The following is a 25,696-nucleotide window of genomic DNA, read 5'->3' on the forward strand; positions in this document are numbered from 1 at the left end:
GTCCTACCAGGCTCTGATCCCTCGACCTTTGTTCTCCATGCACCTGTCTGAGTGTCCTTTAAATGTCATCATTGTACCCGGCACTAATCATTTCCTCTGGCAGCTCGTTCCATGTACGCATCAGCCCTAACACCTCTGTGACAGAGGACACTCTCAATTATGGGCTATTCACAGGGACACACGGAGACAAACTTCCAAGTGCTGCTGGAAGACCATAAACTTGGTGAAAGACGCTCTTTCATCTGCACAAAACTTGTTGGTCTCCCAGCACAGCAAGATTTCTGTTAGGGATGTTGCTAACTGGCCCTATTACAGACTGCAGGAGTACCTGTCGAGGGTCTCGTTGGCGCTTGGTGCCGCCAAGACTCAGTGGGGGAAGACCAAAGTCGAGAGTCCTTCTGCTGTGGGACATTGAGGGATAGTCTGGAGGGAACACGCTCACCCAAACAAGGGAAGGGAAATCACCCAAGGGGTCCACCAGCGTGGCAAGAGTTCTTGTTTTATGGATAGTTGCGAACACTACTGAATATGACACTAATGAAAATATAGTCTGAACAAGAGTCTCAACCCTAAAAGTCGCCTATTCCATGTTCTCCAGGGATGCTTGCTGACCCGCCGAGTTACCCCAGCAGCGGTGTGTCCTTATCGTAATCAAAGATTACTCGGTATCGGACTGTTACAAGGTGAGAGACTGGAAGTGTCCTTGGGTGAGTGCAAACTGTAGGAGCTTGTAGAGGGTGAGGTGTCAGGGCTAAATCTGAGGTAGAGGAGAGCAATAGCTGAGTCTGGGTTGGGACTGAGGGGAGGACTGGCAATAGCAGGGCCAGGCTGAAGCAAGTACATGTCCACCACCCATTTTCCAGCAACTGCTGGTCCGGCACCTCCTTTAATCCTGGCAAAATTACGAGAGCGCACTTGAAATCCCCCCTGGAAGTCCCCCCGTTCCGAGGCCGGTTGAGGCGGCCTATCTCTACCTCATTGGGATTTCCATGGCCTATCGGCGGGTCGAATCTGCCCTGCCCCCGGGGCTCTGGAACTCTGGCCCAACCAGAACCGGCAGATCCATTCCCATTGCTGACTTCCGCAGCCGAGCGGCAGGTCAAATTCGCCGCCTGCAGGCTGGAGCTCTGGCCCGACCGGAGCCAGCAGATCCGTTCCCATAGACGTTGAGAATGCCAGTGTGAATGGCTCGATCGTAATCACGTAGAATCTTTCCGCTGACTGGTTGGCATACAACAAAAGCTTTTCACTGTGCCTCAGTACACGTGACAATAAACTAAACTAATGAAGAATCAACCAGCCTGGAAACAAACAGGGGAGATTGATGAACGAATGTGCCGCACTGACCTATAAAGTAGCCTGGAGGACTCTCTGCCGTTGGGACTTCACCCTCGGACCAGGTTGTGACTGGTGCCAGGGAAACGCCAAGCCCAAAATGTAGACAGAGCTACCTGCTCGTGAACATGGTCCACCTGGTTGTGTAATGTATAAACAATGTGACTAATAAAGCCTGCATTGATTGAATGATCTGTGCATGGTCTCTGCTTTCAAATTCAAGTAGTCACAGTAACTTCTAACAGACCCCACCCTTTCTTCCCCAAACCCTTCCTTTCCCCCAAACATATCCTCTCTTAACCCCCCCACCCCTCTTACACCTCCCCCCCATGTGCCCCACCTGGACTTCCACCTATTTCTACCCTCCAATCATCCCACACCCCCTGCTAATTTCCTCCCTCTGGCTTTTCTTTGAGGTGCCATGCTTTATTCCCCCTACTATCAGTCTGAAAACTAGTCTCAACCCTAAAAGTCGCCTATTCCATGTTCTCCAGGGATGCTTGCTGACCCGCTGAGTTACCCCAGCACGTTGTGTCCTTATCGTAATCAAAGATTACTCGGTATCGGACTGTTACAAGGTGAGAGACTGGAAGTGTCCTTGGGTGAGTGCAAACTGTAGGAGCTTGTAGAGGGTGAGGTGTCAGGGCTAAATCTGAGGTAGAGGAGAGCAATAGCTGAGTCTGGGTTGGGACTGAGGGGAGGACTGGCAATAGCAGGGCCAGGCTGAAGCAAGTACATGTCCACCACCCATTTTCCAGCAACTGCTGGTCCGGCACCTCCTTTAATCCTGGCAAAATTACGAGAGCGCACTTGAAATCCCCCATGGAAGTCCCCCCGTGCCGAGGTCGGTTGAGGCGGCCTATCTCTACCTCATTGGGATTTCCATGGCCTATCGGCAGGTCGAATCTGCCCCCGGGGCTCTGGAACTCTGGCCCAACCAGAACCGGCAGATCCATTCCCATTGTTGACTTCCGCGGCCGAGCGGCAGGTCAAATTCACCGCCTGCAGGCTGGAGCTCTGGCCCGGCCGGAGCCAGCAGATCCGTTCCCATAGCCGACTCTGCGTCCCAGTATATCGGCCCCCTCCTGCAAGACCGAAACCTCTGTAGTTCCGACAACATGGAGTTTACGGCAAGGCTCTGCAGCCAAGGGTGCCGGTAAAACAGTGGTGGACCTGCACTATCAACGAGAGGATCACGTGAAGGAATGAGATTCTGGGATTAGCCAGAGCTGAACTGGTGAAGAAACTGGTGTCATGCCATTTAGATTCTTGTACTTGCTATGCAGCACCTAAACCACAATTTAAGTAGAATTAGTAACTCCATTGAGATTCTCTTGGAATCTCTAGGAATTAAAGATTTACATCCTGGATTGCCTTGCTAGAAAATCAATGTCATTTATATTTTCTTTACACTCTTTTGTTAATTAAACATATCGAAATTGAGAAAAACATTTAAGTCAATGTAATTTCCATGAACCTATCCCCATATAGTGCCTGTGACAGGAGAAATAATCTGCACATTCAAAGCTTTTTACAAAATAATCAAAAACATTTTTCTGAGTTACGTTTCAGACAATTCATTCAGACAATATAGCTATCCAACAGATTCCCGGAGGCATTTGTAAATAGTGAAACATAATTAAATATTAGTTGTCTGTTTTTCAGATACATAAATTTTGCTTTAAGTGAGGTTTTTAAAACCTCTGTTGCTGGACTCACTGCTGTCCATTAAGGGAAAAAATAAGAGTGCTTTTCAGAACAAAATAACTCAATTTAAAAGCAATTTTACAGAACAGAAATATCCTGATGTGCTTCACAGGAGCATTAACAAGACAATTTATGATAAAGAGGGCATCAGTGGCGCAGCTGGTCGAGCTGCTGCCTCACAGCGCCAAAATCCTGCCAATGCTGCAAGTGTGAAGTTTGCAAGTTCTCCCTGTGACCAGATGGGTTTCCCTCAGGCACTCCAGTTTCCTCCTACATCCCAAAGACGTGCAGGTTTGTAAGTTAATTGCCCCTCTGTAAATTGCCCCTAGTGTGCAGGGAATGGATGTGAAAGTGGAAGTGGAAATGGTGTGTTTTCAGAGAAAGGCCAATTTTCATGCTGTATCACTGATGACAACAGTTACTCCATTTTTCTCTTTCCATTGCACTTTCCTCAATTTAATCATGTATCTTAGGACCTTTATTCCCTTAAATACATTTGTGTCCAATTGCATCTATATACTACAGCCAAAACGGTACACGATAGCACGACAATTTTACGCCCATTTTAGGACACCGCCCGGTGCAACTCGGCTGCGGGGCTTAACACCGCCCGGTGCGGCTCGGCTGCGGGGCTTAACACCGCCCGGTGCAACTCGGCTGCGGGACTTAACACCGCCCGGTGCGGCTCGGCTGCGGGGCTTAACACCGCCCGGTGCAACTCGGCTGCGGGACTTAACACCGCCCGGTGCAGCTCGGCTGCGGGACTTAACACCGCCCGGTGCAACTCGGCTGCGGGGCTTAACACCGCCCAGTGCAACTCGGCTGCGGGACTTAACACCGCCCGGTGCGGCTCGGCTGCGGGACTTAACACCGCCCGGTGCGGCTCGGCTGCGGGACTTTTCACCGCTGGTGCGGCTCGGCAGCGGGACTTAGCTGCGCAAGGCTTGGTCGCGGGCCTTTCATCGCCCGGTTCGGCCGCGAGACGTTTCAGCGCCCGGTGCGGGGACTGTGCGGGTCGGTCGGGGACGAGCTGTCTGTCCGTGGGCGTGGGGAAGAGAGGGGAAGTTTTGTTGCCTCCATCACAGTGAGGGGGTGTTTGGAGTCACTGTGATGGACGTTTGTGTTGGGGTTATGTGTCTTGTGTTCTTTTTTTTTCTATGACTGCTATGTAGTTTCGTTCGGTACTTCGGTACCGAACGACAAATAAAGCTCTGTTATACCTGTTATACTATCAATCAATACTTGAAAAATGAACAGTAATTTTTCAGCTATTTCTGTGGATATGATTTGAATGCAAATGCCAGGGGTGAAAGACCACAAGCAGAAATAAAATGATTAAGATTGGTTTGCAGAGTCAAAATATTTGATTCGGCTTTATTTAACAATTTTAAATACAGGCAAGGAACTGTATTCAGTGCATGAAACAAACTGAGGGCACATCAACACGGAAGTGGCTAGTGATCTGCATTTGTTGCAGTTGACCACACAACATAGTAATTAGAATTGGAACAGCATCAACGCATTTCTGAGTTCTTTATTGGTCTGGCTGCATTTGAACATCATCTCATCCGACTGTACTGGGCATAACTTGCATTTGATGGAGCCAGTTGTATCACTGAATCAGCGATCTACAATAATCTGTACAGCAGAGTGTGATTCAATGGAATAAGTGGACTTGGAATAATTTAAATGAAGCTGTTTTATCAAACACCGCTCCAAATTTAATTTCAGAATTTTGAGGTTAAATCCAAAAGAGACATTACCGTAAGATTGTGTATTTCTTTGTCAATGTCAGAACTTAATGAACCACAGCAGTTGCATTTAGTATGAAATATCCCAAGCAGGAGCTTATTAGCAGGAAGTGTCAAAGTCTATTTTGCACATCTATTCACATGCAGCTGTATGGAAGCTGGGGCAATCTGCTCAGTGACCAGAAAGCAGATAGCAAGCCCCAATAAATAGTTGCAGTGACACATCCTGGGTTACACTGTCGTACTGTTTAGATTATTCTTGGGATCCAGATACAAACTAGTTGGGTATGTTGATAATGCAATTTGGTTTACAAAGGAAAGTAAGAAAATTATTGCTAGATTCTACATAGAGGAAGAGATTGGAAGTACAATGCAAGTCTTATTACCTGCCACTTTCTTTAAATAAATCAAATTATAAAGTTATCAAACCCAACATCAAATATAAACGAGTGCATCCTCGGGGCACATACATAAAAGGTGTCAAATCAATGTTTTGTGGAGAAAGTACCACTTATTAAAGAGAAGGAAGCTGCAGTGAATCAAGTGGGAGAATATTATACTGGCTTTATCTGCATTAAATGCACACCTGAAACTGGACCATCAAAATATTCCAGTCGGCAGGTTGAGTGGCAAGAGGTTGCACTGGCTTAGATCCACAGTATTCCATTGTACATAAAAACATGTATCTGAATCTTGAAAGAGCCTTGGCTTCAATCGGAAAAAAAGCAAAGCTTGGCGCAGCAACAGCACAATACAGTGACAGCAACCCATTTAAAACATGCACACAGGTACAGCAGCTTGCATATTAGTTCATAGGTCTCTGCTTGCCTGATATATTTCAACCAGCCTCCCTTCCAATCCGGAAAAAAAATCATTGCAAAATGGCAAGGAGACTTGTGCAAGTATTCAAGTTCCAGACCACAAGTTAAAGTTTTGCCCCTTAACAACAGGAGGGCAACCATTTTGGGACTAACTGAACAAATCTTAATTTAAAAATCCTTACAGAGTGTACAATTATGGCTGTAGGGGAGCAAGACCTCCAAGGTGTACCCATCCACCATCTACTATGTGGAACCCACCCAGCTGAGACATGCACAAAACCATCATGCTCTCAAGCATAGTGGATAACCAGCAGCTTTTAAACTGGATACCAGCTGTCTGCTGACTCCAATGAAAATAACTTACTAATTAAAAAATATATACTTAACACTTGTAAAAATGTCCAAAGATAAATAGGAATTTGTGCTGCATTAAAATGCCACCTCCAAACTAGCCGGTTTCAGGTATATGTAGTCAAGAGAGGAGCAAACAGAAGTGAATACCCAGTGATGAGGAGAATGAGTACAAACTGCATTGTGTAATCTCCCATGTCATCTACGTTTCTTGGTCCATTCCCAAAGGGACCCATTACATTCACAGATGCTACGTCCCAGCAATGCCAGCTAAGGTGAACTGAAGCCATACATTCTTTTTTTGTGGGGGGGGGTGAAATTATTTTAGGGAGGGGGGGGAGAAGGAAATAGGTAAAAATCCAAAGTTTTGACAACATTTGCCTAACACTTAGGAACTTGGCCATGGTGGCACTGGACTGCACAGGACGTTGGGAGGAATCAGTGAAGTAACGTCTGTAAACACATGGCATCACACTGTGGACCAGAACCAAATGCCATCTTGGAGTTGGATTTCAATTTAAAATGCACCTCCCATTCAGGGAATATGAAGGAGTCATGGGCAGTATCAATTTCACCCTCTTCCCTAAATGCCAGACAAGGAACAATTTGGCCCTATACTAACTAGATGGCTTCTCAGCAGGACCAGATACATTTAAAAAGCAATTCACGTTACCAAGTGGATCCCTGTACCATTATTCCATACCCGCTGTGTCCTTAAAAACTATGTGCCTTTAGTAGGTCTTGAATTAAGATTGAGAAATAACTTCTAATTTTCATGTTTCCCAATAGTCTGATACGACTTGAAAAAATACTGATTGAGCAGCACCACATCTGGAGTTTGATCAGTGCTACATTGAACTTAACCTCCAGCACAGAGACAAGTGGCAGACTGCATAGTGTGTTCAAAGTGGAATACGAGAATGAAACCACAAAGATGTTTAGCATTCATTCACTCCAGCAGCTGTCACTAATCTTATGAGTCCTTTTTCCCCCATTTCAAGGTTAAAATGCTTTCAACCGGCTATGTTTATTTCCCCCCCCCCCCCCCTCGCCAAGTAAACAAGTTCCAGAGACCTGGCGTTAGTGTTATCTCTGGAACACACAGTAAGCTGGGTCTTTGTTTTCGTCTCTACAATCGCATTAGCAGCAAGCTGTCCCAGAGTCACATAATGCTACCGGAGCAAATTGCGTTTTTCTTTAGGTAACTCTGTTCAGCTACACGTTATCACCGAACTTCAAACAGATCAGATTTTACAACATAAAAAACTGTACATAAGATTTTGTTCAAATACATATCAACATATAAATATAGACAGAAGCTCCCGACTGAGAACTTCCATAGTCTTCTTTAGCGATCAATCATAGGAAAAGCCCCAGCCCCCCTCTTCTCACAGAGACCTCCTCGTCCTTTCTGGGGTTTTTTTCTCCCTCAGTGCCTTTGGAACTTTGTGTCCAGTCTGAATTGTGCAAAACAAAACTGACGCCACTGTTGAACCATGGCGAAAGCATGCGGGGCAAGGGTGAGGAGGGGCAGGGGAGGGGTCATCGCTCCGGCTCCAGTCCCTGCTGCAGTGGACGCCTCTTCTCGTGACAATGTTTCTTATGGGCTGGCCAATCTTTCTGCTGACACTGGGAGCCACAGTACCGGGCCACCTGGCAACGGCCACAGATGTTGAATTCACGGAGCTGAAAATCATCAAATGGGAGAGAGACAGTGAAAAGACAGCAATTTGATCAATTCAACAGTAAGATCATTGTTATTGATCAATGTAATGTATACATGTAGGAAAGAACTGCAGATGCTGGTTTAAATCGATGGCAAAATGCTGGAGTAACTCAGCGGAACAGGCAGCATTTCTGGAGAGAATGGGTGACGTTTCGGTTTGAGGCCCTTCTTCAGACTGATTGTGTATGCAAGCAAAGAATTTAACTGTGCCTAATCACATGTGACAATAAAGTATTCCTATTCCACCAGACAAATCTTCAAACTTTAGATCAGCTGCTTTCTCGTTCAGTATGAAACTTCCATGAAATACCCTTGGAAGTCTTTATAACTAGATCAAAGTGCTGTGTAAAACCAAGCTCCTTCAGTTAAGACAGAAAACAAAACAACTGTTGCTCCTTTGATAGTATACACACTCACCTGCTTCTCCATCATAGTGCATGGTGGATAATGGCACTCATAATACGTGCAAGAATCCTCTTCATCCTCCACAATGTCACCATTGGCATTGTAGTAACGTGTGAGATTCAACTCAGGGAACTGCTCCTCAATGGGATCTGCAGGCACCTGTTGGATAGCCAACCAATACAGACTCTGTTCCCTGTATGGAAAAGAAAAAACTGTTAGCACAGCGCAATCAAGCACAAAGTAAAACAGAGCAACTCAAACTAAGTTACACCATTGAAAAGACATTTGAACCGGTACATAGTTAACAACGGTTTAGAGGGCTACGGGCCGAATGTGGGCAGGTGAAACTAGTATAAATGGGGTGTGGGCAAGTTGAGCAATAGGGGCTGTTTTCATGTCGTATGACTGTTTGCCTGAAATCGGCTAAAAACAGTGAAACGAACCATCAGTGGGAGTTCAGACTGCCCACATTTTAGACTACCTCCAGGTGGCATTTGCTGCTACAAGAGCAGATAACCCTTGATGGTTACCACTAACTCAACCTTTACAAAGTTCTCAAACCAAGGCACAGTTTATTTTAACAACCTGTAACACATCACCTTTAATTCAATTACTACTGGCAGCTGCAACTTCTGGAGGCAAGCATGCATTTTCTACATTAGTGAGTAAATCTGTGGATACCTCTTACCCGAAATATACAGAAAACACTCAATGCCTTCAAATGCAGTTCTGACTTGCCTCTGTTTACTGGAGATCTCCTCTGCCTTTGGCCTCCAGCGTATGGGGACAAGCTTGAGGTTATCCAGTCGATTGTCCACTGTCACGGCATTGATGTGAACTACCTGGAAACGTGGTGCTATCCCTCCCCTGTGCCGTTCCCTGGACAAGTAGGAATGGAGAATGGTTATCTAAAAGCCTCTAAGAATCTGAACATAAAGTACAACTGATGGAAAAGCCACACAAGTGACTCCCCACTCCTCCAACTCAGGAAAATCATTTTTTAATTTGAAGTATTCTTAACTGCTGCCCCACTACCAAATTGATATAACTACTTAATGAAAAAATCTAATTTAAAATATACAAAAACATGCATTTTAATATTGACAGAACAAGATGGACCTATCCAGGTGAATGAGCAAATCTAGTGAGCAAAAGGAATGAACAATTTATAACATAATTTTGTGGCATCAGATTTCAAAAGTCAGCAATTGGATTGGTTGAGTCAGTCTATTTCAGTGTCGGAGCAGATTTCAAAAGGTAATCAGCTGAATTGGTTGAGTGATCAAAGTTGGCTAATTGAGCAGCTAATAAAAAGGCAAGACATGGAGGGGAAGCTTGAGGCTTCGGCTCAAGAGATCCAATGCTTTGGCAAGGAAGCTGAGCAGAAGTAGACAGGAGGTAAAGATAGTCAGCTGTTTCTTGTGTGTAGTAGTTGTGCTATTCCCATCCCCTCTTGGTTTTAGTGCAGTGGTAATAGCAGGTAGAATAGTGCAACCTTCCTCCTGCAGGATGCGTGAAGTCAGGGAAACCGCTGGTATCCCTGATGACTAAACATGAGGACAGTATCCAATTGCAGCTCCTCACAGGCGGCATTAAGGAACTGGTGCTGCAGCTGGATGACCCAGGATCACCCAGTAGGTAGGATGAGCTTCATAGATAGGAGTTAAAACATTAATGACTCTCGACTCTTTTGGATACTGTTGATGGGGATGATCAGCAGTAACAGTCATCAGGTCTGTGACATGGAGCCTGTTTCCGAGGCACAGCGGGCACGTGCAATGCCAGGAAGACCCATAGTGGTCTGAAAAAGGAGCTCGACCAAAAATGTCACCTATTCCTTTTCTCCACTAAGTTACTCCAGCATTTGTGTCTGTCTTTGAAGAAAATAACTGATGGTTATTAATAACTGAGGCTCTATGGGTGCAGTTGAGAAATATAAAGGAGATGATTGCCTTGACGGGAGTGTACCATAAGCTTTCAAACAGTCAACAAAAATTAGAATAACAAATATGTCAGTAGATTGCAGACAACTGCAAGATAAATAAGGTTGACATAGTAGAGGATTTAAACTTCCCCAATATAGCATAGTGCCAAGGATTTAGACGGGGTGGAATTTGTCAAACGTGTTAAGGAAACTTTCTTCAAGCAATACCGGGGCAAAGCATGATCCACTTTTTGGAAATTGGGAAGAGCACGTGACTTAAGTGTCCATAGGCAAGCCTTATGGGACCAGCAACCACAGTTCTATTAGCTTTAAAATAGTTATGGATAAAGCCAGGGCATGCCCACAAGTTAGACTCTGAATTGGAGCAAGGCCAACTTTGAACGTATTAGACAAGATCTTGCTCAAGTTGATTGGAGTACATTGTTTAAGGCAGGTACTATAACAACATTTGGACAGGTACATGGATATGAAAAGTTTAAAAGGACATGAGCCACACGGCAGGTGGGCAGTTTTGCAGAAACTCAACGGGGCATTTTGATCAGCAAGGGCAAGTTGGACCCAAGGGCCTGTTTCTGTTCTGTAGCACCCGCAGAATATTCTAAAGAACTTTGAAGATTTGAAGACTGGTCACCGTTCACCCAACACATGCACCACAAACTCCTACTAACAGTATTGAAGTAACTAGATCTTTTTTTAAATTCATGGAGTAAAACATGCTCTTTTTGTTTTAAACAGAGTTGCAGTTGTAAGAAATGGAAAGAGTTGGGTTTATGGCCTAAAGCATATCAGGCTGACAGTTGCATGTTTCAGAGATAACCAGAACAGAGCAGATAATGGAACACTGTATCAATCAACATGTCTTATTTAATTGGGAATGCCTCTGAGTTGGTCATGTCGTTGAATACAGTTACCATTGAACTGGTGTGGGAAGTTATACAGCAACCTGTGCTCCAGGCATGAGGGAGGGTGGTCGGGTTTCTGGAAAACTGCCCAGATTGCAATTTCCCTTAATGTCAAGTCCAGCCTTCGGAGCATGTAACAAAAAATGAGTTTACAAAAACTGTTTTTTTAGATACTTTTTCGCTCACATAAATCCCCGAGTGAATCTTATTGTGTTTCAAATGTTTACAGTGATTTCTGAATTTTATGCAGACAGATTTCCATTACCCAAAGAGTTGCAAAGTGGGTAAGGCGTACTCTCCCTGGGACACAGCAAGAGGAAATGTTTTACAAAGATTCTATCTTACTGTCACACAGAGTGGACACAGAACATATGATGAGTGTTTGATGGCACTGGGCCTGTACTCGAAGTTTAGAATAATGAGGGGGGACCTCATTGAAACGTACAGAATAGTGAAAGGCTTCAATAGGGTGGATATGGGGAGGATGTTTCCACTAGTGGGAGTGCCTTTAGCCTCTGAATTAAAGGACGTTCCTTTAGGAAGGAAATGAGTAGGAATTTCTTTAGTCAGAGGGTGGTGAATCTGTGGAATTCTTTGCCACAGATGGCTGTGGAGGCCAAGTCAATGGATAATTTGAAGGCAGAAACAGATAAATTCTTGATTAGTACAGGTGTCAGGAGTTATGGGGAGATGACAGGAGAATGGGGTTCGGAGGGAGATAGATCAGCCATGATTGAATGGCAGAATAGACTTGATGGGCCGAATGGCCTAATTCTGCTCCTATCACTTGTGACCTTAGGACTCTTGACAACCAGATATCCTGGTGTCAGATTCCTCTACTTTGATATCTTACCAAATTATTCTAGCACAATCAATTAAAATCACTGGCACACATTAAATAGCAAGAGAAATTAGAGGACAATGCACAAACAATTTCAATCTTCAGGCTCGCCAAAGACTGAATAGTTTCAAGTTTCAATAATTGTGCAGAAGATACATGTCACAAAAAGTTGTATCTCCTCCATTCCAATCTGAGTTAACTGACCTTTATTAATTTAACATTAAAAATGAGTCATGGAAGGAAAAGTGCCTTCAGAATTCTTAAAGGGGAGATGCGAACTGTACCTGTCAGTGGAATCCTATTGAAAGTGACAGAAACTGAATGTAGGGGATATTTGAACAGTGCCTTGGGAGCCGTGTCATCTCTGGATAGTGGAAATCAATGGTCAAGGAAAGCAGGCCATTTTCATTTTTCCGATTTGGGACTGATGACCTTTGATATGTAGGTTAATTGGCTAGGTAAAGGTAAAAATTGTCCCTAGTGGGTGTAGGATAGTGTTAATGTACGGGGATCGCTGGGCGGCACGGACTTGGTGGGCCGAAAAGGCCTGTTTCCGGCTGTATATATATGATATGATATGATATGACCTTAAAGTCACTGATGTGGAGAGTCTCGCCATCAAAGCAGAAAAAAATGCAGACAGAATTGGAAGCAGGGTGGGAGAGGTGTAGAGAAAATACATGCCAGACAGAGCCAGTGGATGTCAAGAAAGGGAACTGTCCGATATAGACAATATAAAAGGGAGCAGGGTGGAAACTGGCAGCAAAGACAACATTCTTGTAATTTCCTACAATTATGTAGAAAATTACTGGGATGAGAAGAAGCACTAAAAACGAAGTCAGAACGAGTTTCCCCAACATATTTCAAGTGGACTTGCTTGTTTTTGAAAGTGAATCAAAATATTGGATGGAAAAGAGGGATAGAAAAGAGGCTCATATGGCAAAATTTACTTAGGACAGACTGCTGGGGAAACAGTTTTTTGGGGTGAGCAGGCACATTGCACAAATGGATAATGGACATTTAACAGCCCTGTTTAATAGAAATGGCCCTAAACTCTAAAACTCCAAAGACGTACAGGTTTGTAGGTTAATTGGCTGGGTAAATGTGAAAATTGTCCCTAGTGGGTGTAGGATAGTGTTAATGTATGGGGATCGCTGGGCGGCGCTGACTTGGTGGGCCGAAAAGGCCTGTTTCCGCGCTGTATATATATGATATGATATGATATGATAACATACACAGCAATCTTATTAACTGCTATTTTTAAAATATGCTAATCACTTTTACAGGCCTTTACCCAATGAATGGCACTAGCTTTTATTCACTAAATACAAAAGGGGCTTTATTCACTAGTTCTGCTGACAAGGGCATCTTCATATGGGATTTAGTTTGGCAGAATTACTTCCAAACCATCAGTCAACAACTGTGATAGACACAAAATGCTGGAGTAACTCAGCGGGACAGGCAGCAGTTCTGGAGAGAAGGAATATGTGACATTTCGGGTCGAGACCCTTCTTCAGACTGGTGTCAGGGGAGTGGGCGGCGCAGAGATAAAATGTATCGGAGACAGTAAGACGGGTCGGAGAACTGGGAAGGGGAGGGGATGGAGAGAGAGGGAAAGCAAGAGTTACTTGAAGTTAGAGAAGTCAATGTTCATACTGTTGGGGTGTAAGCTACCCAAATGAAATACGAGGTGCTGTTCCTCCAATTTGCGCTGGCCTCGCTCTGACAATGTAGGATGCCCAGGACAGAAAGGTCAGTGTGGGATTGGGAGGGGGAGTTAAAGTGTTGAGCAACCGGGAGATCAGGTAGGTCTAGGCGGACTGAGCGGAGGTGTTCTATGCTTGCTCTCTCGGAAACGTGGTAGGTTTTATGTATATGCAGACGGAGAGGGAATCAATTTTCTGACTTGGGCACTGCCAGAAGAGTTTTAAACACTCCACATACCATCCCAGTAATGAGTTGATAATTTTAGTTTCACAACAAATCCTGACCTATTACCAAACAAATCACCTTTGGGTTAATGCTAATTTACCTCACTCAAAGCTCAAATATTGGAACTCGAAATCGTGACTACAGGATGCCCGAAGATGCGGACTAATGATTGAAGTATAGTTAGTATTTTAGGAAGGGCCAGCAAAATTGGTGTGCAGCACTCTTAAACAAGAGAACTGCCACATGTCCAAATTTAAGCAAGATTCCAGCATCTACAGTCTCATGTCCACATTTCCAAGCTGATGGCCAATACTAATCAAGGTGGGGTTAAGTGTGCATTGGAAGATGCAGAGGCTTCAGAAGGATATGGATAAGCATCAAGCAACACTATCATTACTGTGGTACTCACCAGAGCAGCTCGTGCAGAGGTCGCCCAGAGCCTCTTCGTTTGCTAATGTCAAACGCATACGCAAATATTTTTGCACCATTTCCATCAGCATCAATTTCCATCCTAGCCTGTTAGGAAAAAGGCAAAAAGCATATTAAAGTTTACAGATGATTTTATAGAACCAGGAGAAAACCTTCTGCCCAGAAACCCATCCACTATTCAAATAGGTTCCAAATAATTCAATCAATTCCATTCGCTAGGATTGTCCAGGCTATCTAGGTTCAATCAGAAATGTCCATGGCTTCCTTAAATGTAGGCAAAATTGTAGTCGAACAAGAAATCGTGACATCCTGCAAACAATTTCTTGTTAGATTACAAAGCGAGTGACTACTGAATCCAGTCACATCGACAACACACATGTTCTCAAAAGACAAAACCAGGAGTTATTTTTTCCATCCAAATGCAAATTCTGGTATTCCAATTACAGCTTACTTGGCTGAAGTGAACCAGTTACGAACCCCGACTCATGCAGAAATATTCTCAGGCTAATTCCGCATATTTGAAGACAATATCAGGTGGATACGGATAAATTCTTCACACACTGTTCACGTTCTTGAAATATTAAAGTCTAATACCAAACCCAAATCATTATGTAACCACATTTAATACTTCCAAAAATACAAAAGATCTTGCTCAAGTTGGCGAAACACCTTGAAGAAGGGTCTTGACCCGAAACATCACCTATTCCCTTTCTCCAGAGATGCTGCCTGACCCAGTTACTCCAGCATTTTATGTCTATCTTTGAGGAAACATTCACTGCCATAACGTGAGCCATCTGCAATGGCAACTGAGTAGCAAAATTAAATGTATCTGCCATGGAGTTTCAGTATAAACCACCCCCTCTATTAATGGTATTCTGCCTGCTGAGAGAAAGCCTTTGCAGAAATGAAATCTAAAATTTTGGCACATCTTTCGGGGTATCCCACGCGAAGCAAGATAACCAACAACCAGATATGGATCCCAGTGAAATGAGACAGAAACCCATTGGTCAGGTTTGTAAGGGCCAGTGAATGAATTATCCAGTTGATGGAAAGTTATATTTCTCGATCAAATCATTCATTTGGCCATATTTTCTGCAAACAGGTGCAACTACAAATGTGGATTTGGATTTTGCCCCCTTCTTAGTTAAATTAAAAGCAATTGGAAAAATAAAGGAACCCCAAGCAGTGGAATGGAATCCACATTTTGAGGCAGCTGACCTTTAGGGCAATTCTGACAATGCTTCATTAATAGTTATCATTAATTTTAATGCAAGTTACATTTCTCAGTATTTTCACATGCCTGCTTACCTCAAAGGTATAATTCTCTACCAGTGGGATGTCTTGCTCATCTATCAGTGTGTATTTAGTCTGAAAATGAAAAACAATACTGTTAGGTCAATTTTTTGTTAAGAACTACAATTAGAAATATTAGTTTGTTGCGCATTGAGAAAATCTACACACCATCTCATAATGGAACAGCACTTGTGGGGAAGATAAGCAGTGTTTGCATGTATTCCTGAGGGAAGCCTTGCCCAACAGAAAATTGGACTGGGAACGACATGCTGCGAGTCAACTCAACACTGAGGCATGCACAATTTATCTGAGGAATAATGAAGACAAAATGTGTAGGAAGGAACTGCAGATGCTGGTTACACACCGAAGATGGGTGACATTTACGAAGAAAGGTCTCAACTCAAAACATCATAATTCCCTTCTCTCCAGAGATGCTGCCTGTCCCGCTGAGTTATTCCAGCATTTTGTGTCTCTCTTCATTCCACATAAACTCCACATTCACTCATTTTATCTTGCTACAGCACGAGTTGACAGTGAGGCCTAATTGCAGGACCAAGCTTGATCTTGCCACTTGGTTTAATCAAGCCACTCTAAAGCTCGAGTCCCATGGATTGTCAACACCACCCCTTCCTGATTAATATGTGTCCTATCCCACGACCATTTTTGAATGATATGCCCACCAAGCCACAGTCTATGCAGAAAGGTAGTAAATCACACTTGTACATTCCTAAACCATGGACCACTCAACTTTATTTATTTTTGCTGACCTCAGATTTAGTAGCTTGAATACACATTTAATTCAATCCAAATTTAGGCAGTAGAGTTACAATAGATGTGTAGGAAGGAACTGCAGATGCTGATATAAACCAAAGATGGACACAAAAAGCTGGATGACGTTAAGTCGAGACCCTTCTTCGACCAGAAAGTTCATCCATTCCTTCTCTCCAGAGATGCTGCCTGTCCCGCTGAGTTACTCCAGAATTGTGTATCTATCTAGTTACAATAGAGTCAGAATCATGCAGCTTGGAAACAGGCCCTTCAGCCCATCTTGCCAATGCAGACCAAGATGCCACATCTACACTCGTCCCAGCTGCCCATGCTTGGTCCATATTCCTCTACACTTTTTCTAACCATGTACATACAAATGTCTTTTAAATACAAACAAGATCATTAATATACCTACAGAAGTAGTCAATGGAGCCTATGGAGTCTATTTCTAGTCTTTATAATAGCCAGAAACATTCACAAGGCCAAACATTCTTAATTCATAGAATAATTTTACACTTGCAAATTTGTAAATTGTACCTCATCACTGAGGTCTCTATCTATCCCCAATGAGAACAAGTTTGAGCATTTTCTTGGAGTGCCAATGCAGACAACAGCTGTATCACTACTGGTGTTAAACCGACTCCCTCAAAACTCCACTTACCCTCCCAGCATCTTGAGCTGCCAAAGTTACTACAAGCAATAATTAAACCTCTATCACTCAAGTATTCCACCCCCTCCCCATCAATAATGGAACTATACATTAATCCAATTTATTTATACCATCAAGCTCAACAAGAAAGATTCAGAATTTAATCCATTACCCATAACTGAAAATACCTTCAAATGTGAAGGCCCCAATCTCTAGAATTCCCTCCCCAAATCTCTTTATCTCAATCCTTTGTCAAACCATTCCTGAAAAACTACCTATTTAGGACAGCTTTTGGTTACCTGTTCCAATACTACCTTATGTGGCTTGACGCCAAACCACTCAAGTCCGGCTAGTTGCCACTAATTTCCCCTCTTGCCTCTCTCCCTTCTTGAACAGCAGTGTAACATTTCCAATTTTCCAGTCCTCTGGAACCACTCCTGACTCTAGTGATTCTTGAAAGATCATCACTAATGCCTTCACAATCTCTAGCCTATCCCTTATTCTTAAACTGTGGCCCCTGGTTCTGGACTGCCCCAACACCGGGAACATATTTCCTGCATCTTGCGTGTCCAATCCCTTAATAATTTTATATGTTTCTATAAGATCCCCTCTCATCCTTCTAAATTCCATGAGTACAAGCCCAGTCGCTCCATTCCTTCATCATATGACAGTCCCGCCATCCCGGGAATGAACATCGTGAATCTACGCTGTACTCCCTCAATAGCAAGAATGTTCTTCCTCAAACCTCGGGGTGTATTGCACCTGGTCCAGGTGACTTTTCCACCTTCAGATCTTTCAGCTTCCTAAGCACCTTAGTAATAGCAACTCCACTAATGTCTGCTCCGACTCTCTCTGTGGAATTCTCTGCCTCAGAAGGCAGTGGAGGCCAATTCTCTGGATGCTTTCAAGAGAGAGCTAGATAGAGCTCTTAAAGATAGCAGAGTCAGGGGGTATGGGGAGAAGGCAGTAACGGGGTACTGATTGTAAATGATCAGCCATGATCACATTGAATGGCGGTGCTGGCTCAAAGGGCTGAATGGCCTATTCCTGCACCTATTGTCTATTGAATTTCAGTTACTTTGCTGGTATCTTCCACTGTGAAGACTGATGCAAAAAAAAAAAATCAATTCATCTGTCATTTTTTTCTTTCCCCATTACTATTTCCCCAGCGTTATTTTCCAGCAGTCCAATGGCCATTCTTGCCTCTTTTTCTCTATATATTTCTGAAGAAACTTTTGTTATCCACTTATGTTATTTTCTAGCTTACCTTCATATTTCATCTTTTCTTCCCTTAGTGCCTTTTTAGTTATGTTTTGTTGCTTTTTAAAAGCTTCCCAATCCTCCAGCTTCCAACTAATCTTTGCAATATTGTATGCCTTCTCTTTTAGTTTGACGCTGTCTTTGGCTTCCTTTGTGAGCCATGGTGGTCACCTCATTCTCCCCTTAGAATCTTTCTTCCATTTTGGGATGACAAGATCCGAATTCCTTCCAACTTACTCCCAGAAACCGCTGTCATTCCTGCTCCACTGTCATCCCCGCTAGAGTCACATAATATTTTGGAAGTATTTCAGATATTCCCCATAGATAATGCCCCAAAACAAGAATGATACCAGACCTATTGCTATGTTGAGATAAGCTCACACATGGCATTTCCACATGTCTTTAAAAATAAAAAACACATTAGTGGTTCATTTAAAATTAACAAATGATAAAATGCATCGTGGGAAAGAAGGTTTCAAATTTCTATTTGTAGAAATAGAAGTACAAATACGTGTGTCCTTGCTTTGTTCCTGAAAGACTGGGCTTAATTTTTTTAAACTATCTTCTACCTTTAGACTCACTAACTGCATGAGACATTTTCCCTCTACCTATCCTATCAAGTCTACTCGATCTTTGGACTTTCTTCAACTCTTTCATTATTTTAAAAGCTTTTGTCTCCCCCTTTCAGGTTCAAGATAGATAACGTTACATTTGCTATAAATACATCAGTTAGTCCAATTCCTTAGTATCTCTAATTTAATACTTCCTTCAACACGGCTTATAAAGGCATCCATCTTTGTTTTATTTTCCAATTTGGTTAGCTTACTATTCCATTATCCGTGCTGTGTAAAAAATGGATTAAAGCAATGAATGAGGGACCCCCACATGCTACATACAGTTGAGTAACTGCCCGTTTTCCTCTCTTCAAAAAGCACAAGATTCATCAGCTGACCAATTTTAAATGGATCTATGCAAGCTCGCTGATCAACTGAAAAATTTCAAGATGTTCACTCCCTCTATTCTTAATAATAAACTGTAGTAATTTTTCAGGCAACAGATGTTGGACTAATGGATCATATATTTCCCTGGTTTCCCTTTCACCTTTGAGATAGCAGAGTGACATCTACTGTTTTCGTTATTAATGGAATGATTCACACATTGAGAGAACTTTGTAGGTGCTCCGAGTATAAGCATCCAAAGTTCTCATTTACTTCCATTAAAATCCAGAGATTTAAACCATCTGGTCCTGGGATATGCCGCTCTTTAGTGCCATTAACACCATCGTTATTGTTCTGTTTATTAAATTTGGCAAATATGTGCCCTGATTCCATTACTTTTCTTGTAAAGATGCTTATTTCATCCTTGGCATTGGTAAACTTTGTTTGATATAAATACTGAACTAAGTATCCCGTGTTCACAAATTCCTTAATCCCATTTACATCGTTACTGCTAATTATTTTGAAGAGAACTATCACCCCTTTTAATTTAAAAAGCAGTTGTAATATTTTCACATTTGTTTCTTCTTAAATTCCCTTTGTGTCTTAATAACCTTCTGCTGTTTCTTGTCCTATTTTTAAGTCACCTCAGATATACACTAGTTTTTGTCTTGTTCAGTTTAGTTTATTGTCATGGATAATAATCACAGGTACAGTGAATAGCTTTTGTTGCATGCTAACCAGTCAGCAGAAAAGCAATACATAGAAACAAGGTGCAGGAGTAGGCCAATCGCCCCTTCAAGCCAGCACCGCCATTCAATATGATCATGGCTGATCATCCAAAATCAGTACCCCATTCCTTTTTCCCCATATCCCTTGATTCCATTAGCCCTAAGAGCTAAATCTAATTCTCTATTGAAAACATCCAGTGAATTGGCCTGCACTGCCTTCTGTGACAAAGAATTCCAGATTCACAATTCTCTGGATGAAAAAGTTTTTCCTCATCTCAGTCCAAAATGGCCTACCCCTTATTCTTAATCTGTGACATCTGGCTCTGGACTCCCCAACATCGGGAACATTTTTCCTGCATGATTACAATCAAGCAATTTACAGTGGCTCAATGTGCAGTGACTACATACAGGTGTACAATTTTCTCTTACTTCTCTTATCCTTTGGCTCTTAAAAATACAATTTAATGTTTATATCTGGAGCAGAAAAACAAGGTGTAGGATGTCGGGAATTATATAAAAACTAAAGTAAGGCACAGCAAAAAGTGCCTCTAAATCTCTTTCCCATTACATTTATGTCTTCCTTTTATTTCTGATATCTACCATCTGCACCCCGCTCACCATAGCCAAATCATTTCATTCCAGGCATCATCTTGGTGAGTCCCTTCTGCATCGTTTCCAGCGCTATGATGCCCTTCCTATTGTGCACAACCTGCATAGTACTCTAGCCTAGGTCTGGCCAATATTCTATAAAATTCAAGCATAATCTCTCCACTCTTGCACTCACTGCCAGAATACCATTTGCCTTCTTAACCATTATCTACCTGCGCTGCCACCTTCAAGGGTCTTCGGACGTCAATACTCCGAAGTACCTCAATACTACCAAGGACTTTACCATTCAAGGTGTCTGTCCTAGTCTCATTAGTGTTCCTAAAATGCACAACTGCTCCAGTTTCTTCCCAACATCCAAATGACTTGCTCTGCGATTAAATGGCCACTGTAAATTACCCCTTATCTTGTTAAATGTCAAAATAATCTAAAGATATTGACAGCCACGTGACAGAGAATAAGTTACAGTATTAACGGAAAATAAGGGGAGAATATGATTAATAGGAATGCTGTGTTGGGAATCTGACGGACAAAATCATCTTTTTCCAGGTTGCCATGCCAATAGCACTTGCAACACTGGCAAGATGGATCCCAAGGACGTGATGTGGCCACGGACAGTGAGGTACTTTTCAATGATAGTACACAGTAGACTGCTGCCTTCATGCGAGAGAGCGGAGTTCGATCCCGACTACGGATGCTGTCTGTGCTGAAATTGTACATTCTCCCTGTGGCATGTAGGTTTCCTCTAGGTGCTCAAATTTCCTCCAACATTCCAAAGACATGCAGGTTTGTAGGTTAATTGCCCCTAATATATAGGATGAAAAAGTAGGATAACATAGATCTAGTGTACGATGGTCGGTATGGACTGTTTCCAGGCTGTATCTCTAAACTAAAGTATGGATGCCTAATGCAAGAGAAAGTGCGTACTCAAGGCCCAAAGCATCAGAAAGTGCAGATTAACCTTCATTTGTAAAGTTAGCTTATTCTTCCTCTTGTCCGTACAATTTACAGCATTTTCTGCCTAAAGGACCACTCAAAGTACAACGTGTTCTCAAAAATCCAAATTGCAAAGCTGCATATGCCAGGCTTTGTACCACCCCAGCTCTCTATTCCCTACTACAATCAATTAGCCTGACCCAAAACTTCACTTATCCGTTTCCTTCACAGATGCTGTCTGACCCCGCTGAGTTAGTCCAGCGTTGTGTTTTTGTGTTTTGCTGGAAACACTCAACAGGTCCGACAGCATCTGCAGAAAGAGAATCTATTCACATTTCGGGTCAATGTTAAGGTGTCAATTCTGACAGATGCTGCCTGGTAATTGCTTTAAATATTTACTTTTTGTTCCCATTGTGGAAATCAGATGTCACATTACAGATCTGCAGCAATTTTGCACAGCCAGAGACACGGTTCGATTCTCCGGGTATTCTAGTTTCCTCCCACACTCCAAAGACATGCTTGTAGGTTAATTGAGTTTTGTAAATTGTCCCGTGTGTGGGGTAGAACTAATGTATGGGGTGATCACTGGTTGGCGCGAATACTCCATAGAATATATCAGCATTTGACAATCTTTCATGTAAAAATGTAACAAATATCTCTTCCAAATACCAAATCATTATGCTACTATGGTCTGTGCTCACAGTAAGAATGGAGCACTTGCCCCATTTTAGATAACCTCCCAGTGGTAATATCAACTATTCTAATTTCATATGTTGCATAGCAAACTTCAAAAAGTTATTTTGACTCAAGAAATCATGTTTACTCCAAATCAACATAAATTCTCAGTTTGTGTCAGAAGGAACTGCAGATGCTGGTTTAAACCGAAGATAGACAAAAAAAAAGCTGGAGTAACTCTGCGGGACAGACAGCATTCCTGAAGAGAAGGAATGGGTGACGTTCAGGTCTAAACCCTTCATCAGACTGACTAATTTCTACATTTAAGTGAGTCACTGAATATATAAAAATTGTTTTAAGACCACCACCGAGAACATCATATGAACAGAATAAAACATTTAGAAACTGGTTAGGTTTCTGGGCTCAGAGACAACCTCATCCCATGTAAGTTGCTCAGACCTGTACCTAGGCAATGGTCATCCATAGCCAGAATACAGGACAATAGACAATAGACAATAGGTGCAGGAGTAGGCCATTCAGCCCTTCGAGCCAGCACCGCCATTCAATGCGATCATGGCTGATCACTCTCAATCAGTACCCCGTTCCTGCCTTCTCCCCATACCCCCTCACTCCGCTATCCTTAAGAGCTCTATCCAGCTCTCTCTTGAAAGCATCCAACGAACTGGCCTCCACTGCCTTCTGAGGCAGAGAATTCCACACCTTCACCACTCTCTGACTGAAAAAGTTCTTCCTCATCTCCGTTCTAAATGGCCTACCCCTTATTCTTAAACTGTGGCCCCTTGTTCTGGACTCCCCCAACATTGGGAACATGTTTCCTGCCTCTAATGTGTCCAATCCCCTAATTATCTTATATGTTTCAATAAGATCCCCCCTCATCCTTCTAAATTCCAGTGTATACAAGCCCAATCGCTCCAGCCTTTCAACATACGACAGTCCCGCCATTCCGGGAATTAACCTAGTGAACCTACGCTGCACGCCCTCCATAGCAAGAATATCCTTCCTCAAATTTGGAGACCAAAACTGCACACAGTACTCCAGGTGCGGTCTCACCAGGGCCCGGTACAACTGTAGAAGGACCTGTTTGCTCCTATACTCAACTCCTCTTGTTACGAAGGCCAAAATTCCATTGGCTTTCTTCACTGCCTGCTGTACCTGCATGCTTCCTTTCATTGACTGATGCACTAGGACACCCAGATCTCGTTGAACTCCCCCTCCTCCTAACTTGACACCATTCAGATAATAATCTGCCTTTCTATTCTTACTTCCAAAGTGAATAACCTCACACTTATCTACATTAAACTGCATCTGCCATGTATCCGCCCACTCACACAACCTGTCCAAGTCACCCTGCAGCCTTATTGCATCTTCCTCACAATTCACAATACCCCCCAGCTTAGTATCATCTGCAAATTTGCTAATGGTACTTTTAATCCCTTCGTCTAAGTCATTAATGTATATCGTAAATAGCTGGGGTCCCAGCACCGAACCTTGCGGTACCCCACTGGTCACTGCCTCCCATTCCGAAAGGGACCCATTTATCCCCACTCTTTGCTTTCTGTCTTTCAACCAATTTTCTATCCATGTCAGTACCCTACCCCCAATACCATGTGCCCTAATTTTGCCCACTAATCTCCTATGTGGGACCTTGTCGAAGGCTTTCTGAAAGTCGAGGTACACCACATCCACTGACTCTCCCCTGTCAATTTTCCTAGTTACATCCTCAAAAAATTCCAGTAGATTTGTCAAGCATGATTTCCCCTTCGTAAATAATAATAATAATAATAATAATAATATTCATTTATTGTCATTGCAACGAGTACAACGAAATTAAAAAACAGCCAATCCTGACGGTGCGTACAAACATATATGCAATAAATGCATCCATGCTGACTCGGAATGATCCCGTTACTGCTATCCAAATGCTCAGCAATTTCGTCTTTTATAATTGACTCCAGCATCTTCCCCACCACTGATGTCAGACTAACTGGTCTATAATTACCCGTTTTCTCTCTCCCTCCTTTCTTAAAAAGTGGGATAACATTTGCTATCCTCCAATCCACAGGAACTGATCCTGAATCTATAGAACATTGAAAAATGATCTCCAATGCTTCCACTATTTCTAGAGCCACCTCCTTAAGTACCCTGGGATGCAGACCATCAGGCCCTGGGGTGCCAAGCAGTTCTAGAGACATTCGGCAAACATAGGTGCAGGAGTAGGCCATTCTGCCCTTCAAGCCAACACCACCATTCCATATGATCATGGCTGATCATCCAAATTAGTACCCCGTTCCGGCTTTTCCCCATATCCCTTGATTCCCTTAACCCTAAAAATTTAAATCTAACTCTCTTTTGAAACCACAACAGAGGCAGCAAACCCAGAGTTGAAACTCCTCCTGTCTGTATACTTACCTTTCATGAGATGCTGCCTGACCCCGAGTTAACACAGCATTTCGTGCATAACTGGTGTAAACCAGCATTTGCAGTTCCTTGATATTACTTCGATCTAAGCTGCATAGTGGATGAAGTTAGAACCGGCAAGATAGACACAAAATGTTGAGACGGGTGAAGAATACCCGAAACGTCACCCATTCCTTCTCTCCAGAGATGTTTGCGCGCCCCGCTGAGTTACTCCAGCATCGGTGTAAAGCAGAAGCTGCAGTCCCTTGCTTGCTACAACAGTCAGGGGACGGGCAGGCAGCGGCCAGAGCTCACACGCAATAAAGCACGTTGTGTGGAAGCCGGGGCAGTGAGCGGCTAGAGGGCGGGGCGGGGCAGTGAGCGGCTAGAGGGCGGGCCGGGCCGGGGCAGTGAGCGGCTAGAGGGCGGGCCGGGGCAGTGAGCGGCTAGAGGGCGGGGCGGGGCAGTGAGCGGCTAGAGGGCGGGGCGGGGCAGAGACACAAGACATGTGCTCGCCGACCCACACCTCGACCGACCGGGCACCTTAAATGGCGGGCAGCGGATCCTTCACAGGGGGGGGGGGGGGGGGGGGGGTGTTGTGGCAGTGGTAGCATAGCTGAAGGCGCATGGGTTGGGGAAGGGGACAGACAGAGTGCTCGGCCGCCAGCCTGTTCCCGGGAGGAAGCCACATGGCGGAGGGAGCATGAACATGGCCACCGTGGCTGCCACCACCGGGCGGGAGGGAGGGCGCACACTGGCGGCGGCGAGGGCTGAGTGAGGTGCCGCCCAGCGAGGGGGTGAGAGGCGAGGGATGGAGGGCGCCGCTCTCCCGCGCCCTCACCTTACCTCAGCGCCCGGCCGGGCCCGGCCACGCCGCCCCCTCCGGGTCCCCGCTCCCATCCTTGCCGTCCCTCCCCTCAGCAGCTGCCCCCTAAACCATGGCCGGCGTGGCCGCCACCGTCTTCCCCCGTCACACAGAGCCCTCGACCGGCCCCGGCTGCTCACCTCCACCTCCACTCCCCCGGTTCCCGCTCACCCTGCCTGCCTGCCGGCCGGCCGGCCAGCGCCTCGGCTACTACCGCTGCTGTTGCTCCCCCCTCCCTGCCTCCTCCCCGCCGCTACCGCTCACCTTGCCGGCCGCCCGGCCGAGCCGCACGATGCCCAGCTTGAAGTCCGACATGGCGCGTCCCACCCGCCCACAGCACGCGCGCGCCCGGCCGGCACCGGCGCCGCAAACCCCTTCCGGAGCGCCCGCCGGGTCACGCGCCGTCACGCGGGGC

General features: G+C 44.2%; 2 protein-coding genes across 2 annotated transcripts in view; one reads left to right on the plus strand and one right to left on the minus strand.

The window, feature by feature from the left end:
- The window catches only part of LOC144608364 (uncharacterized), a 45,619-nt gene that overhangs the window by 1,472 nt on the left and 18,451 nt on the right, over positions 1-25,696 (plus strand). The window contains exons 2-4 of the mRNA XM_078426043.1: positions 599-683; positions 1,830-1,913; positions 20,937-21,009. The gene's annotated coding sequence lies outside the window, so the exon portion shown is untranslated. The remainder of the gene's footprint in view (positions 1-598; positions 684-1,829; positions 1,914-20,936; positions 21,010-25,696) is intronic.
- On the minus strand, positions 4,420-25,650 carry zmynd19 (zinc finger, MYND-type containing 19). Its single transcript, XM_078426044.1, has 6 exons — positions 25,546-25,650; positions 15,454-15,513; positions 14,126-14,232; positions 8,835-8,975; positions 8,109-8,289; positions 4,420-7,651 (listed from the first exon to the last, which is right to left on the minus strand). The coding sequence occupies exons 1-6, from the start codon at positions 25,594-25,596 to the stop codon at positions 7,508-7,510; spliced, it is 684 nt and encodes a 227-aa protein (XP_078282170.1). The 5' UTR covers positions 25,597-25,650; the 3' UTR covers positions 4,420-7,507.

Source organism: Rhinoraja longicauda, chromosome 31 (assembly GCF_053455715.1).
Source record: "Rhinoraja longicauda isolate Sanriku21f chromosome 31, sRhiLon1.1, whole genome shotgun sequence".
NCBI classification, from domain to species: Eukaryota; Metazoa; Chordata; class Chondrichthyes; order Rajiformes; family Arhynchobatidae; genus Rhinoraja; species Rhinoraja longicauda.

Excerpts from the sequence above, each read along its gene's own strand:
- zmynd19 (XM_078426044.1), bottom strand. The coding sequence starts at position 25,596 with ATGTCGGACTTCAAGCTGGGCATCGTGCGGCTCGGCCGGGCGGCCGGC. Across the intron at positions 15,514-25,545 it reads TCGGCCGGGCGGCCGGCAAG|ACTAAATACACACTGATAGA; the intron begins GTGAGCGGTAGC and ends TTTCATTTTCAG. Across the intron at positions 8,290-8,834 it reads GAGATCTCCAGTAAACAGAG|GGAACAGAGTCTGTATTGGT; the intron begins GCAAGTCAGAAC and ends TTTTCCATACAG.